The 17,177-nt window shown below is 34.9% G+C and overlaps 1 protein-coding gene across 9 annotated transcripts in view; it reads left to right on the forward strand.

Annotated features, from left to right (window-relative positions):
- The window catches only part of HP1BP3 (heterochromatin protein 1 binding protein 3), a 32,335-nt gene extending 16,934 nt beyond the window's left edge, over positions 1–15,401 (forward strand). For 8 of the 9 annotated variants that reach the window (XM_051988332.1, XM_051988337.1, XM_051988329.1 and 5 more), the window contains 7 exons: positions 374–454; positions 2,130–2,284; positions 8,487–8,577; positions 9,274–9,433; positions 11,216–11,327; positions 12,681–12,818; positions 13,628–15,401. In XM_051988332.1, coding sequence (XP_051844292.1) covers positions 374–454; positions 2,130–2,284; positions 8,487–8,577; positions 9,274–9,433; positions 11,216–11,327; positions 12,681–12,818; positions 13,628–13,916 — 1,026 coding nt within the window. In that variant the 3' untranslated portion in view covers positions 13,917–15,401. Of the gene's footprint in view, positions 1–373; positions 455–2,129; positions 2,285–8,486; positions 8,578–9,180; positions 9,434–11,215; positions 11,328–12,680; positions 12,819–13,627 lie in introns of those variants that run through there. The other variant, XM_051988338.1, reaches the window with a different exon arrangement.
- The last annotated feature ends 1,776 nt before the right edge of the window (positions 15,402–17,177 follow it).

Raw genomic sequence — 17,177 nt, forward strand, 5'->3', positions numbered from 1 at the left:
GAAGGAAAACATGCTGGAAGTACTTATATTTATAAAAATGTGATGCCACCCCCCCCTTTTTTTTAATCTTATATGAAAGTTTTCTCTTTAAGTGGCTCTCAATGGAGCCCTATAGCCCTCACAATTAGCATTTCTTGTTTATTTAATAAATTATTTTGAAACCATAAGATTCCCCTTCCCCATTGTAAATTAAATTAGCCCTTTACTTTGGGTCTTACATGACAAAGCACTGGAGTTTTAATAGTGCAGTGTAAAGGCTTAAGTTCTCAATATAAATTTACTTTTAAAATACTTTAAAATAAATTTTTAAAAATTACTTTAAAAATACGTTTAAAACTTTAAATAGTTGTCATTGCAATTAAAATTATTTCAGGTAAAAGGAAAAGGAGCATCTGGCAGTTTTGTGGTGGTCCCAAATGCAGGAAAAACTGTTCAGAAGTCTAAAGACAGAAAGGTAAGACCAAAAGTTAATTGAAAACTGTCTTTTTACTCTATTTAGCTAATTTGTTTGAGAAGATTTTTATGAAGTTTTTAAAATGTTCCTTACACTTAGACCTCCTTTTCTTCCTCTTTATTTTATATGCTTTTTAACTCACATCCTTCCTTACCCCCAATCAAACACACACACACACGCAAGTATAATGCCATAATAGTCAAACTATTTCTATGCTAGATTATTGACATATACTTCCTAAATGCTAACAGCCACCCTAGGCTGTGGACCAAGTTGCCATAGAAAATGCTTATTCTTTTCAGTTTAGACTTTCCCTCTAAACAGACTCCTCTGTTGCTGTAAATTTAGTGCTGCCTAGAACACCCTGCCTTTACTCTTTCCTACATCTACCTCTTTCAAGTGTCATTTAAAGATAGAGGGAGTAAATTGGTGGTGATGAAAAGAGAAATATATATTAATTCCTTCTGTTATTTCACCCATTTAGAGTATCCTTAATTAGTTCCTTAAGATTTCCCAAGATCCAGAGTCCTTTTTTTCCCCCCATTTGACTCCAAGTTTCCTTAACAAAATGTCTGGGGATGATTTATAGGTTCATGTGAAATTTAATTCAGTTCTTTGTAAGCACTAACATAAAGCTACTATAGTATATGAAAGGTCTTACCATTACCTATGGGGCCTTTATCTTTCCAAATCTCAGTGGGAAAGAGGAAAGGGAAATTATTTACATGTAAACATAGACATTCATACACACACATACCTACACATGTATGTATGAGAAAATATAGAGAGATGATGCAATCTTGACATTCCAGGTTGGAACTCAGTACTTATATTCCCATAGAAATAATTGAAAATTAGATACTATTGAAAGTATAATTAAGCTACCTTATGAATTAAATAAACTTTTAGAGAGCCAATTGGGAACCTAAGATCACAGGGCTAGGAAAATGCATAGCATAGAGAGCATTTAAACAAATCAAATTCTGAAGATCACCTGTGGAAAAGTTGAGCTTACTATATGTACATACAGCTCAAGGCAAGATTGTTCTCTTTATCTTCCTCGTAATTCTTTGTACCTTCTCTACATGTATCTTTTTTATAGTAAATAGCAAACAGATTCTGAACAAGCTCACTTGTAATGATCTCACCCTAAGGCATCTGTCACAAGTCCTCTGAGCACATACTAAGCATTTAATGCAAGCTTGTTAACTATTTTCTATTACTGAATAAAGGGAATGATTTCTTAAATACACCCAGAAATCTGCCATGATTTTAAGCTCTTCTGAATCTTCTGGGCTCACTGAATTATGTTATGTAATAATGGAGACCTATAGGAGATCCTTCTGCAAAAGTGTTCCACAAGTTTTCAATTGTACTGTATGAAATATACTCTATACTGTATCCCTCTGATGTGCAGTATATTTTGGATAGCTAGAAAGAAATTGAATACTTCTCTCAGCTTCATTGATTTGACAGTAATTTGTGGAAGCAAGTAAAAGGAAAGGAAATGCAGGAAAGACATGCATTTAGAATTTGCCATAAGACTTATCAAAAACTTTGAAGGATTCCTGCATTTTCTCTTCTACTTGGCATAGTGTTTTACATATTGAAGTATTTCATAAAAAATGTTTATATATTCTGGAGTAACTTTTGTTTGGTGTATATTGCATTTCAGAAGAGTAGTTCTACATTAGCTCCAGAACAACAGGTAAAATTGGAAGATGTTCTCCCACTGGCCTTCACTCGTCTTTGTGAACCTAAAGAAGCTTCCTACAGCCTGATCAGGAAATACGTATCTCAGTATTATCCTAAACTTAAAGTGGATATCAGGTATGGACATGTAATGTAAATTTAAAAGCATGTATGCGCTGAAATGTTGGGATTCAGAATTGTCTTTCCCTTGGTCCTTTCCAAGATTAGAGGTTGGTCAGGGCAGTGAGAATATCAAAAGTTAGAACTGATGCTCTTCTAGACACAGAGCAGGTTGGAATATTAGACTTCTGTCTAGTCCAATGTGATTTCCAATGTACCATATGTTTGCAACTTTTAGTATGTAGAATGATGGAATTTATTTACTCTACATGTTCAGAATTTACTAAGCAGAACTGTGGTCAGGAACTTTAATTTAAAATGTTTTTAGTACTTTAAAGGTTTATATAATGTTCATATCCTTTTATATATAAATTATGTAGTTATCTATGAATTTTTAAAACATATAAAATTATGAGCAAATTCTTAAAGTAGTTAATTTATAAGTAATACTGCTTGCAGGTATTTTAAATGTCATTGAATTTATTTCCCATGCCTGGTTGAGAGTTTGAGCTTACATATGTATGTAAATGTATCATATGTAAATGTATTTGCAGTCACTAGAATTTCTCTTTGGGGCTGAAATTGAAATTATATGTTGAAATGTAAATAGGATATTTATTTTACAATTAATTGTATTGTGTTACATAGTAGCTTATTTATTTATGTACATGTATATTCAGTCTGAAGAATGAAATATTACCTTTTACTGAAATAGAACTCATAACATTTGTCTTGAACATTTTTTTTTACAGAAGGCTATTATTCAGAGCAGGGGTCCTCAAACTACGGCCAGCAGGCCAGATGCGGCAGCTGAGGACAATTTATCCCCCTCATCCAGGGCTATGAAGTTTCTTTATTTAAAGGCCCACAAAACAAAGTTTTTGTTTTTACTATAGTCCGGCCCTCCAACAGTCTGAGGGACAGTGAACTGGCTCCTTATTTAAAAAGTTTGAGGACCCCTGATTCAGAGTATAGAATAATGTTTAGTGCTAGTTCTTGTTTTGATAACTGAGGCAAATCAAGTTGCTAAAATTTTAATCCAGAAGTAAATTTTAGGAAACTGTTGAGTTATTTTCAGAGTATCAAATTTAAGCATTAATTAAATAACTCATTAGAACTTAGTCACATGGCATCATGAAGTTGTGACTACTGTGAGCTTAATTAAAATAGTTCTTGTGTCCACAAAGGCCAACTTGGGAAGAAATAAAGTGTAAACACTTAAACATAGAAATCCATTCTATTCATGAGTTCCTCTATTGCAAGATTAATGGGTAATTATAGGTATATGCAGTAGTTCCCCAGCAATTTTCTCTTTTGTATGATTCTGTAGGTTTTGAACAAAAACAATGAACCAGACTTTGCTTTGTTGTATTTGTTGGAATCATAAAATGTTAGAACTGAAAGAAATTTCAAATTCAATTGCCTCATTTTATAGGTGAGGAGATAAAAGGCTCAAATAGGTAATGGGATTTATCCAAGATTGCAGAGCAGGGACTTTGAATCCAGTTCTTTTTTCTTTTTATGCAATGTTCTTTTCTTTCACACAGTAGTATAAGAGGATTTTTCTAGCTAATGTTGTAGAGTATGTGCTTCAGTATGACAGAAATCATATTATAATTTTCTAGGTTACTTGTTAATATATAGAAAACAAAAAATCCAAAGGATTTTTATCAAAAGTTCACTATTATTTGATCTTTCTGTGTCATTTAGCAATGTCAATTATCCTTATCCTTGAAACTTTTTTCCTTGGCTTTTATGAAATCATACAATGAATGGTTTTTTCATATTTTTTGGAAAACTTTTTCTGTGATTCATCATCTAAACATAGGTATCCCAAAATTTAGTCCTTGGTCTTCTGCTTCTCTCTCTAATGATTCTCTCCAGATAATTCATTGATTCTCATGGTTTCATCTGTGAAGATGACCTCCTGATTTCTTTATCTTATCCCAACATTTTTAATGTTATTCATAAATAACCTGCTGAACATACTTTTCTTTCTTTTTTTTTTTTTTTTTAAATTTTATTTTATTTAATAATAACTTTGTATTGACAGAATCCATGCCAGGATAATTTTTACACGACATTATCCCTTGCAATCACTTATGTTTCGTTTTTTCCCCTCCCTCCCCCCCCCCAAGATGGCAAGCAGTCCTATATATGTTAAATATGTTGCAGTATATCCTAGATACAATACATATTTGCAGAACCGAACAGTTCTCCCGCTGCACAGGGAGAATTGGATTCAGAAGGTAAAAATAACTCGGGAAGAAAATCAAAAATGCAAATAGTTCACATTCATTTCCCAGTATTCCTTCTTTGGGTGTAGCTGTTTCTGTCCATCATTTCTCCAATGAAACTCAGTTAAGTCTCTTTGTCAGAGAAATCCACTTCCATCAGAATACATCCTCATACAATATCGTTGTCGAAGTGTATAATGATCTCCTGGTTCTGCTCATCTCACTTAGCATCAGTCCATGTAGGTCTCTCCAAGCCTCTCTGTATTCATCCTGCTGGTCATTCCTTACAGAGCAATAATATTCCATAACATTCATATACCACAATTTACCCAGCCATTCTCCAATTGATGGGCATCCATTCATTTTCCAGTTTCTAGCCACTACAAACAGGGCTGCTACAAACATTTTGGCACATACAGGTCCCCTTCCCTTTTTTAGTATCTCTTTGGGGTATAAGCCCAATAGAAACACTGCTGGATCAAAGGGTATGCACAGTTTGATAACTTTTTGGGCATAATTCCAGATCGCTCTCCAGAATGGCTGGATTCGTTCACAACTCCACCAACAATGCATCAGTGTCCCCGTTTTCCCGCATCCCCTCCAACATTCATCATTATTTTTTCCTGTCATCTTAGCCAATCTGACAGGTGTGTAGTGGTATCTCAGAGTTGTCTTAATTTGCATTTCTCTGATCAGTAGTGATTTGGAACCTTCTTTCATATGAGTGGTAATAGTTTCAATTTCATCCTCTGAAAATTGTCTGTTCATATCCTTTGACCATTTATCAATTGGAGAATGGCTTGATTTTTTATAAATTTGAGTCAGTTCTCTATATATTTTGGAAATGAGGCCTTTATCAGAACCTTTAATTGTAAAGATGTTTTCCCAGTTTGTTACTTCCCTACTAATCTTGTTTGCATTCGTTCTGTTTGTACAAAGGCTTTTTAATTTGATATAATCAAAATTTTCTATTTTGTGATTGGTAATGGTCTCTAGTTCATCTTTGGTCACAAATTTCTTTCTCCTCCACAAGTCTGAGAGATAAACTATCCTATTGAACATACTTTTCCATGGATTTCCTATCACCATATGCCTCTTTAACTTTGAGGAATGCATCTCCACTCTAGATTATTAGAGAGAATGTATTATTTGTTGTTTGTTTGTTTTGATAGAATAACAATTTCTTTTTTTTTTTTTAATAACTTTTTATTGATAGAACCCATGCTAGGGTAATTTTTTACAGCATTATTCCTTGCACTCATTTCTGTTCCGATTTTTCCCCTCCCTCCCTCCACCTCCTCTCCCAGATGGCAAGCAGTCCTTTACATGTTGAATAGGTTACAATATATCCTAGATATAATATATGTGTGTAGAACCGAACAGTTTTCTTGTTGCACAGGGAGAATTGGATTCAGAAGGTATAAATAACCCGGGAAGAAAAACAAAAATGCAAGCAGTTTATATTCATTTCCCAGTGTTCTTTCTTTGGGTGTAGTTGCTTCTGTCCGTCCTTGATCAATTGAAACTGAATTAGCTCTCTTTAACAAAGAGATCCACTTCCATCAGAATACATCCTCAAACAGTATCATTGTTGAGGTATATAATGATCTCCTGGTTCTGCTCATTTCACTTAGCATCAGTTCATGTAAGTCTCGCCAGTCCTCTCTGTATTCATCCTGCTGGTCATTTCTTACAGAACAATAATATAGAATAACAATTTCAAAGTGGAAAAAGATCTGAAAAGTTAGAAGGTGACCTTGACCCTATGTCAGGAGGATGGAGAAAGGAAAAAATTTATAATGAGAGAAAAAAAAGAATAAGGAATATTTTGAACACTTGGACCTAAGAAATAACTATGAAATGCTTTCCATTACTGTGGGAGGTGGGTGACTAGACCTTCTAAGGAGAAAATAGTGGCTTATATTTCAAGGAATGGTCAAATATAAATTCACAGAGATAAGTCCCATAAGAGTCAGAGGCAAAAGTTATGAACACTAGTTGTTGATTCTCTGGTGAACAGAACTGAAAGTCATTTTTCAAATTAACAGTAACAGTACAGAGTTGTGCTGTCTTCCCAGGTTATACATCTGGTTATAATGAAGAACTGTCTGAGACTTCTCAGAATGACCACCTCTAGTGAGTCATTGGAATATAAATAATCCTAAGGAAAAGTGTAGAAAATATAGCAAAGATATATGAAGTCTGAGCAGTCTTAAGAGTCACAGGTGGTCATTTAATCAATGTTGTGAGACTAAAGAAGGGAAAGGCAGAGTGAGAAGCAAGATTTGTTTTTAATAGCTATCCATCCTACTAAAATGTAGCTAAGGAAAAAGTAAAACATATATTTTGGAAAAAGAACTGATGCTGTATAAAGGAAGTGGACCAGATTGTCTCCAGAGACCTTTTTACCACTGTCATTCTATGATCTTGCCAAGTGAACAAGTTAAGATCATATTAGAATAGTGTTTCTGGACCTCTTCCTTAACTTAGATGAAGTTTACCCAAAAAGGGCTGGTAAAGCTGTATTTGTCTAAAGTCTTTCAAATTTGATCAAAAGAGCTTTAAATTGAAAAGATGGGGTATAGAGACCAGAAGGAAGAACTACTCAGTAATTCACAGGAAACAAAATCAAAAAAAAAAAAAGAGCCAGTAGTGAAATCTATGTCCTTAGATATATTTATATAAATCTTAGAAATTCAAAAGCAGAAAGGCAAATTTGACTTCATTATAACCCTTCATTGAAACGTGATTTTGCAACGATGCATCTTATTCAAAAGAATGAGAATAAATTGGGGAGGAGATAGAATTGTACATAAAGATATACAAATACAGAGGAGTAAAGCCCTAGTGGAGAGTACTGAAGTGAAAATCAACAGAAGAATCAATAATCAAGTGTTTTTAAACTCCTACTCTATACCAAGCAGTGTACTGGGAGAAATAACTATATTCTTGTGCAGGTATACTTCACAATATTTAAATAGAAGAATGAAACAGAATTCAGGAAAGTTCAAAAACCTAGTATCAAAGAAGTGTATGTAGTAGTAATGATACAGAACTTCAGTTATTCAAACATCAGCTAGATCTCTTTGTCTAAGTCAGAGAAGCTTGATTCTTGGGTCACTTTAAATGATAATTTTTTCCTTCAAAAATGCATGAAGTAGAGTATTTTCCATAATGAATATCAGTGCAAAAATATGAGATAAAATACTGATAATATATCACAAAGATCATACACTATGGCCAAATTGTAGAAACCTTTCCAGTAAGATCAGGAGTGAAGCAAGGATGTGCATTATCATCACCATTACAATTCAGTACTGTACTAGAAATGCTAGCTGTAGCAATAAGACAAGAAAAAATAAGCATAGATGATTTGGAAACAACTCACTTTTTGCAGGTGATATAATGATAATAGTTAGAAAACGTTAGAGAGTAAACTAAAAATTAGTCAAAACAATTAACAACTTTAGCAAAGTTACAGAATATAAAATAAACCCACCTAAATCATTAGCTTTTTTATATATTATCAATAAAACTCAGTAGAAAGAGACAGATGAATTTAAAATAGAACAATTGGGGGGAAAAAAGTCAAAGGACTATAAAACTCTGATTACCCCTTAACCCAGCCAATACCACCATCCTGAAGAGATTAAAAGAAAAGAATCCAAGTTTGATTATTGTTGTGGCCAAATGGGATTTTATAGATAGATAAATAATGGAGTTCTCGTCATTTAGAAATCTATGTGTGTTCAAAATTACACCAGAAAAAAGGGTAATGAATTGTCTCATCTCCTTTGCTTCATGAAAACCAAGTGGTTGCTAGTAAAGGGTTGTTGGACCAGTCTGATTTTAAGAAAATATTACATTTGTTTAATTAGACATTACATATTTAAAATCAAATGGACCTTAGAAAACTGTCTACTAATTTGTTGCCTCGGATCTGTGTGATTGTTACCTGTTTTGTGCTTTTTATTTACCCTCAGACCTCAGCTGTTAAAGAATGCACTGCAGAGAGCAGTAGAAAAAGGCCAATTAGAGCAGATCACAGGCAAAGGAGCTTCTGGGACATTCCAGGTCAGAAGCCAAAGGTTCATTTTTTAGAACATTTTTGGCTTAATCCTTTTTTTTCTTCACTCCCTTTTCCATTACCTTTTGTATCTACCTGAATCTACTTCTGAAATATGTGTGTATTTTTCTATAGTAAGGTACCTTGACTGTTGCTAAATTTTTCTCTTTGTTGTTATCCTTACAGGGTTTATAGGGTTACTTATTATTTTCACTAGTACACAACTTCTTCATTTTTCAGATTACTAAAGGGAAGTATTCTTTGATATAAAAAGGATTTAATTCATTTCATCCATGAAAATGTAGTACGTATTCTTTCAAAAGCAGTATATGTGGAGTTCATTAAGTGCTATTGCACAGTAGGTTAGCCTATAATTCACATGAAAGTTATGTTAACTAATATATTTATTTGGGTAGTTATACTTAGGCCTGAAGAATTGCCAACTATTCATACTTTGAGTGGTATAAAAGCAGCAAATGAGAGAAGAAAATAACTGAATGTCCATAAAAGGTTTTGGAGATTTTAGATTGGTTAGTTTAAGTTCTTGGTGGTTAGAAAGCAAAAGTCCCTAATGCGACATTTTAATTTAAAACATATCTGTGCTAATGCAGGAACTCCGACCCACCTGGTGCAGAGGAGTCTTGTCTTGACCTGCTTTGGGAGAGTGTTGTCTTGATGCTTTTCTCTTCCTCCTTGGAAAACAGCTGAAGAGATCAGGGGAGAAACCCCTGCTTGGTGGAAGTCTGATGGAAGATGCAATCCTGTCTGCTATTGCTGCCATGAACGAGCCGAAGACCTGTTCAACAACTGCTCTGAAGAAATATGTCTTGGAGAACCACCCAGGGACCAATTCTAATTTCCAAGGTAAGACTCAGGTGTGCACTCAGTCTGGTTGCCCAAGAACTATGCCATCAGGGCCAGCATAGGCTATAGGGAGTGATGGTACCTCCCTTGTGGAAGTGGAAATGCAAGGTAATCAGTAATTCACCAACCCAGATTTTCTACACCCTGACTATGCAGCAAAAACTAAGCACTTGATCCAGATGAGATATGACATCGGTACCCCAAACAACATTATATCAGGAGATAAGAAAATGGAGTGTCATGAGATCATATGAAGGACTACTCTCCTCTAAGGGTCAAAACCCTGTTTATGATTGGTCATCCCTCATGATTCATAGAAAGAGCACTGAACTCAGAGTGGCCAGATCTCATTTCAGATCCCAGTTCTGTTATTCTGGCCTCAAAGACCTCAAACAAATCACTACAACCTTCCTGGAAACTCTACATCTATAAAGTGAAGGGTTTGACAAAAGGATCTCTAAGGCCAGATTTATCATTCTGGAATGCATAAAAGGGAAAAATGGGTAACATGAAGATTTTCCTATTCTCAGTTAAATATTTTGGAATGTGAATTTAATAATAGTAGCTTAAATAAACTTAATGTTTACAAAGAACTTTACACATAACACATTTGATCCTCACAATAACTCTGAGGGTGTTCTGTTATTATTTCCGTTTTATAAAAGGGGGACAGAGCGATTACGTGATTTACCCAGGGTCACATAGCTAGCAAGTGCTGAGGAACATCCTCCAGAATTCAGATCATCACTCTATCCATCACACCACCCAGCTGCATTTTATTTATATAAGTGATTCCAAGACTTCTTTAATTTTAGCCTGAAACTAAGCAAGCAAATTCGAAGAAAATTGTGAAATTAAATAACTCAGAGAAAATTACAGAGTGAACCAAATCAAATTATTTTTAGTTAAGTCTTGGAGTCTGATTAAATTTTTTTATGGAATGTATTTACTTTTTTATTTAAGGGCATACTTTCTCAAAGTATTTTTCTTTAAAGTATCTTGTCAGAGGAGGGAATAATTTATATGGTATCTTGTACAAAATGTGATGTGTTTATCTTTTTCCTTGTATTATATTCTGTAGTGATAATGTAGTAATACTCTTTCTGTCTACTTTGTGAATTGAAAGATGAGGACTGTTTAATTTTTTAACAAATGGAAACTTTACTAATTTGACAGTGTTAGAGCACAGAATTTTTGTGCAAGTTTTGTCCTAATCCACATTTGAAAAAACAAAAACAACCCTGTCCATGCCCCATGAGGTCGTTATATAATACCTACCTATTTAAGGGAGTTTATTTCTTGAACTTAAAGAACTAGAAAGGATGGAATAAATTTCTGGATCTCCTCAAACTATCATTGGTCCTTGCTACAGCTCAAGATGTAATATCCCCTTTGTATGGCTCTTCAATGGATTCCTTAAGCCAGTTTTGATCCAAAGGGTTTTGACCCTAAGGGTGCAAATATTTGACCTTTGCCCAAAGAGTATGCCCAGTTATTTGCCAGACTATTACACGCTATCCTAAGTCAAGGCTTCTTGAGGTTTGTGGATTGATTGATTTCAGGGGACTTGTAAACATGAATGAGAAAAAAGGACATCTTATTTAAGTAAAATTGATTTCTTAGTAATTCTGGGTATTTTTATTTTATGCAATTAAAAAACAAAGTCATATTGATAGAAAGGACCATGACACAAAAAAGATTAAGAAGTTTTATTCTAGAGGTACCAGTTGTTTTATATAAAATTAGAGTATTGGTTGATAGGTTTTTATTTTTTGTTCTCAGTGCATCTACTGAAAAGAACCCTACAAAAGTGCGAAAAGAATGGATGGATGGAACAGATCTCTGGGAAAGGGTTCAGTGGCACCTTCCAGCTTTGTTTTCCATATTACCCCAGGTAAAGAGAAGTTTTTTTTTTTTTAATATAGCTTTTTATTTACAAGTTATATGCATGGGTAATTTTACAGCATTGACAATTGCCAAACCTTTTGTCCCAATTTTTCCCCTCCTTCTCCCCATCTCCTCATCCAGATGGCAGGTTGACCAATACATGTTAAATATGTTAAAGTATAAATTAAATACAATATAAGTATATATGTCCAAACAGTTATTTTGCTGTACGAAAAGAATCAGATAAAGAGAAGTTTTTATGGATATTGTGGCCCATTGTAGTGTGCAGTTGAAGATGAGAGTCAAACTTGTAGAGCAGGTTGAGACCTTAGAAATCATTTAGGTCCTAGATTCTGGGCTAACTTGCTTTTTATATATATGTATGTGGACTCAGAGGGTCAACCCTAAGAATAGCTGGGAGCCAAGTGCTCCAATTAGACTTTTTGTCGTCATGCTGTTCCCTCTTTATTAGACAAATAATTAAATTTTGGCCTCTTGATGCTACCCAGCTTACACTATCCTGTATTATGCATTATCTAGCATGGAGAGCTAGAAGGATTCAGCATCATATGTTCCAAAGTGCTTTGGTTTTGCCTCATAATTTATAATAGGCAGGAGAGTCATGTAATTTCTTGGAGAGAGGAGAAATCTAAATGCTTCTTCTAACCCATATTGCAAGGGTTTGTGATCCCACTGGTGTAGGTATACTAGCAACGGAAAGCCCAGACAATTCATGCCCCTTCACTCTGAGTAACATACTTTAATCTTTAATAAAAGTCCATGACATGCATCCTTAATATTGTAGAGGAACTTCATTGTGGTTTTATTCCACTTTAGGAACAATCATCCATTTATTTTTATTGGCTCAACCCTTTTGATTTAATTGTATGTTGACATTTTGTATTTGCATGAAATGGTCTTCATGCAAATTTCAAAACAGCATATTGTAGTATTAAAAGGCTTATTGTTCAGGGTGAGCAAGAATTCCTATTCTGGACAGAGGAAAGTGGAAGATCTTAGCTTTTGATGCTATGCAGCTTTTACAAAATATAAAATACTCAGTCCCTTTTGGGATTTCAAGTTCTGAACTGAAGGCATGGTAACTTTATTTAAGGTTGTAGTTATGAGGGAGATGTGTAGGGAAAATTGGGAGTGTGGAGTCCTAGTGCTGCTTATGTACATTTATTAAAGAATGAAATGTGTGGGGTGTGTGTGCGTGTATCCTGCCTTTATTTTCAGAATAAATTATAACCTCATTTTTAATCATGTAGGGAACTAAGTTATTTTGCTTGTTTTGCCTTTGCTATTGTTTTGATTGTCCTCAAAGGGACTTTTGTTTTAACCTGTGTTCTTTTCATAGCCCAGGAGTGTTATTTCCAGAGAAGCAGCAGGATGAGGAGTCTGAAGAATCTGAGGATGATGATTCAGAAGAAGAAGATGAGGAAGATTCATCTGAGGAAGAAGAATCTGAAGAAGATGAACCACCACCTAAGAAAAGGTACAGAAATTTGAAATTACTTTATCTGAGAGAAAGGTCACAGAACTTTTATCATTGTAGCTAGAAGAAGCTCTAGAGATCACTCCATTTTTACAGATAAAGATATTGAAGTCCAGGGGATTCTTAGGAGAATGAATTTAGAGTTAGGCAATTGAAAAATCATCTTTTTCAATCATTTTTATAGAAAAGAAAATTGATGCTCAAGGAGCTTAATTTACTTACTGAATTTAAAATAGTTAATAATAACTCTCTTAGCACCACTGGTTGTTTCCTCATTTAATGATAATTTGTTTTTTAACCTTTTCTGTGAGTCATTTTTCCCAATTGGCAATTTAAATCAGTAAATCAATAATATACCTGAACCAAATTCTGTTCTTTATTCCAAAATTTGACTAGTTACATTGGTGGAAGAATCATCAAAATCTTTGCTGTTGCTAGTATATACTTACTATACAAGTCCAGCTCAATATACAACCAGCTCCAATTTCAGCAGTAAATTTTTATTTCAATGTTTTTATGAATAGCACTCCTTTGGTCAAGGACTTGAACAGTCTGGTCTGTTAATTTTGTACCACTTTGGTCAACTTTGCCATTTCATGGTGTGACCCTAATCATCCATAAGAGTTCCTACTTATATTGTGATACAGATATACATACATACATACACACACACACACACACACACACACACACACACACACACACACACACACATATATATTTTGGCAAAGCCAGCAGCCTCTTTGTCATCCTAGAAAATGGGAGTGCTTATATGTTCAGCTTTTTCCTTTTGCTTTCTTTCTTGACAGATTGCAGAAGAAAGCCCCAGCTAAATCCCGAGGGAAGACCACCTCAGTGAAACAGAGAGAGTCCAAACCGAAACCCAAAACCCCTGCTGCCCAGCGAGGAAAAGCAAGACCCACACCCAAGAAAGCTCCCCCCAAGGCCAAAACCCCCGCCAAGAAAACCAAACCAGCCCCACCAGCCATCAAAAAGTCTGGTAACATCTCTTCCAAGAAGCCAGCTGCAAGTGGAAGGAAGGATGGGAAATCTTCCACCAAGGGCAAATCCAGGAAATCTCTCAGAGCAAAGAAGTGAAACAATAGCACAGGGGTACTGCATTGAAATTCAAAATCTTATTTCTTAAGGTCATTGTGCATTTGTTTTAGTTTTGATGCTTTTAAAATTGCATTTTTTTTCTTTGAAAAGCATGGGGAGGGAAGATAAAATAAACCAATTTAGTCATTTGTTAGCTTTAGGTACTATTCTCGGTACCTGTCCCTCCCCTTAGTCATTTTAGTTTCTGCAACAATTCAGGACTTTTCTAGGCCATGTAATCTATACTTGTTCTTTTTTCCTTTCCCTCTCTCCCACTTTTTTTTCCTCTTTTAAGTGGTCAGCTTAGACTTTATTGTTTGGTTTTCTTTTAAACAATTGCAGAGGAGATTTTTATATTTTTAGAAAGCTTCAGAAACAGAATGATGTGACATCAGGTACTAGAAATAGAGCGGCAACATGACACATCTACCTTTAGGGTCTTCTGTGTTGTAGTTATAGAGGGCTTTCTTTTAACTACTCTGTTAACTCTCCAATAAGAGAGAAACCTCTAAGAGATTCTTTTAGCGTTTGAGAAGTAGTCACATATATTATGATCTCATTGAAATCTGAAAGGGTGAGGCTCCTATGGGCCATTTGTCATAAGGAGAAGCTTCCTGGTCTCATAACTGGCCCAGAACCCGTGTAGTCCCTCATCATCAAGCACAATTCTCACATCACTTGGATTTTTGGTTAAATGGCATTAACAGAAATGCACTGTTCCTGTGATTCCTCATGTCATCAATCTGTTACTGAAAACACAGTGTATAAAAATCTTCTTAATCAAATGTTATATATATATATATTTTTAAGACTAAGCATCTGAGTTGTCACTTCCTGTTTGCCATTTTAAAGAGAAATGTTGGAGAGTTATATGGTCGGTAATGTAGAGATGCTGATAAGTGGGAAAACAAGCAGTTTGCTAAAATAAATGAAATTAGATTCCAGACCCATCTTGTCCCCTCCTTCTGCCCCCTCTTCCTTTCCTCAGCACCTTTGATGTCATTTGGGTGGCTTCATCTCTGAGATTTTTTTTTTTTTAAGTAAATGAAGCCTGACTACCTAATCCTTTTTTCTTTGTATTTTGTTTTGGTATTGTGAAGTTGTGTTAAATATTACTAAGCTTTCTATCTGAGAAATTTCCATTTCTGATTCTTAATTTAACTTCCCTGTGGCACTTAAAATTTTTATTGTCTTAAGATATTCAGTGTACATCTTCTGGTCCTTTGAGTACTGCCAGAGGCTAAAACCTGTTTGTTTCATATTCATTCCACGTGCAGTCTGTTTTCTGGGATCCTTTCTGTAGCCTCAGTTTGGCTAGGGAATGGACTTGCGAAGATTAGCTTGATTTAGATTCATACTCATGTGTGATCCCATCATGAATTTATTGGAATTTGTGTTGCATGTAAGGCAATCTTTCCTGTTGTAAATCTTCCTTTTTTATGTACATATATTTTGAAAAGTATGAATAAACATGAAATTTAAAAAGCTGTTGAACTATAGCTTATATTTAAAAGTTTGTGGTTTATCCCCAGAATAGCAAAACATCACCCTTACCTTGAAATCTTTTCCTTCTTGAGATATTAATGTTAATGTTTTTTATTTTTAATAAAAGTTCCAATTTGGAACTGTTTTTTTGGAACCATAAAATGTTGGAATGGAAGGGAAGAATCTCCTTTACCTCTTGCCTATTCTAGCCTCTGCTTGAAGATCTCCAGGGAGAGGGAGTCCACTGCCTCCTGAGATGGCCCATTCCTTCTTGGAATCATCCTAAATATTAGTAAGTTTGACTTGTCATCAAACCTCAGTTTGCCTTCTTGCAGTTCTGTTCTGTCCTGTGGGGTATCTGTTCCTTGTAAAGATCTGCCCTCTGATAGTGCCTGAATTTTCTAAATCTGAAGACAGCAGTCCTGTCCTTACCATATCCTCTCTTCAGATTACGTATTCACAGGTCTTTGACACCTGTCACTGACCATCTCAGAATAGACTCAAGCTTGCCAATATCTTTTCCTTTTTTGCTGAGGCAGTTGGGGTTAAGTGACTTGCCCAGGGTCACACAGCTAAGAAGTGTTAAGTATTTGAAGGCAAATTTGAATTCAGATCCTTCTGACTTCAAGGCTGGTGCTCTATCCACTGTTGCACTTAGCTGCCCCTCCATTATTTTTCCTCTAGACCTCTAGACCTTATTTGCTAGGACAATGTGGTGCTTTATGTGGCCATCACCTGCTGAGAATAATTGCCAGATATCTTCATGTCACCTCTCAGGAACCCATCTGCTTTCTTGGCTGTCATTACATACTGCTGATTTAGAATGAGTTTCTTTTTTTCAAACTAGCTTCTTGTCTAACTAGGTCTCTCCCATCCTGGACTTGCAAAGCTGATTTTTTTAACCCAAGTGTAAGATACTGCATTTACCTGTGTTGAATTTCATCATATTCTGTGCAGCCCAGTGTTCAAAATACTTTTCAGTTCTGTTACCCAGCATATTATCTTGTCTTCTGTACATGGGATCATCTGCAAATGCAATTCATCTAGGCCTAGAAGCCACTGATAAAAATATTCAACAGTAAAGATCCCTGGAACACTTCAATGGAGAACTAATCCTTAGTTCACATCAGACTACTTTCATTCAACCAGTTCTAATCTAATTCTCACCATTATCTTCACTTTTCTGCAAGTATGAGAGTGAAACAAATGTTTTGTTAAAATCTGGATTTAAAAAATCTATCACAAATTGCTTGACTTTTCAGTGGTGGGGATTAGGAAGGAAAATAATTTGGAACTCAAAAAAATTTTAAATGAAGGTTACAAATTACATTAGATATATTAAAATCTGGGTAAATAGCACTGTCCAATTTCACAACTCTTAAGAAAGAAAGCAGGAAGGAAAGAAGAATGGATGGATGGATCTTTTTAAAATTCATTTAATTTTTTTTTTTAATTTACAAAACATACATGGGTAATTTTTCAACAATGACTCTTGCAAAACCTTCCATTCCAAATTTTCCCCTACTTCCTCCTTCCCCTAGATAGCAGGTAGTATGTTAAAAATCTATATTAAATCCAATATATGTATACATATTTGTAGTTATTTTGCTGCACAAGAAAAATCGGATCTAGAAAGAAAGAAAAAAACCTGAAAAGAAGAAAACAAAAATGCAAATAAACAACAACAAAAAGAGTGAAAATGCTATGTTGTAAATCTCATTCATTTCCCATAGTTCTCTCTCTGGATGTAAGATGGCTCTCTTCATCATTAAACAA

The sequence above is a fragment of the Antechinus flavipes genome, chromosome 3 (genome assembly GCF_016432865.1).
Source record: "Antechinus flavipes isolate AdamAnt ecotype Samford, QLD, Australia chromosome 3, AdamAnt_v2, whole genome shotgun sequence".
Lineage (NCBI taxonomy): Eukaryota > Metazoa > Chordata > Mammalia > Dasyuromorphia > Dasyuridae > Antechinus > Antechinus flavipes.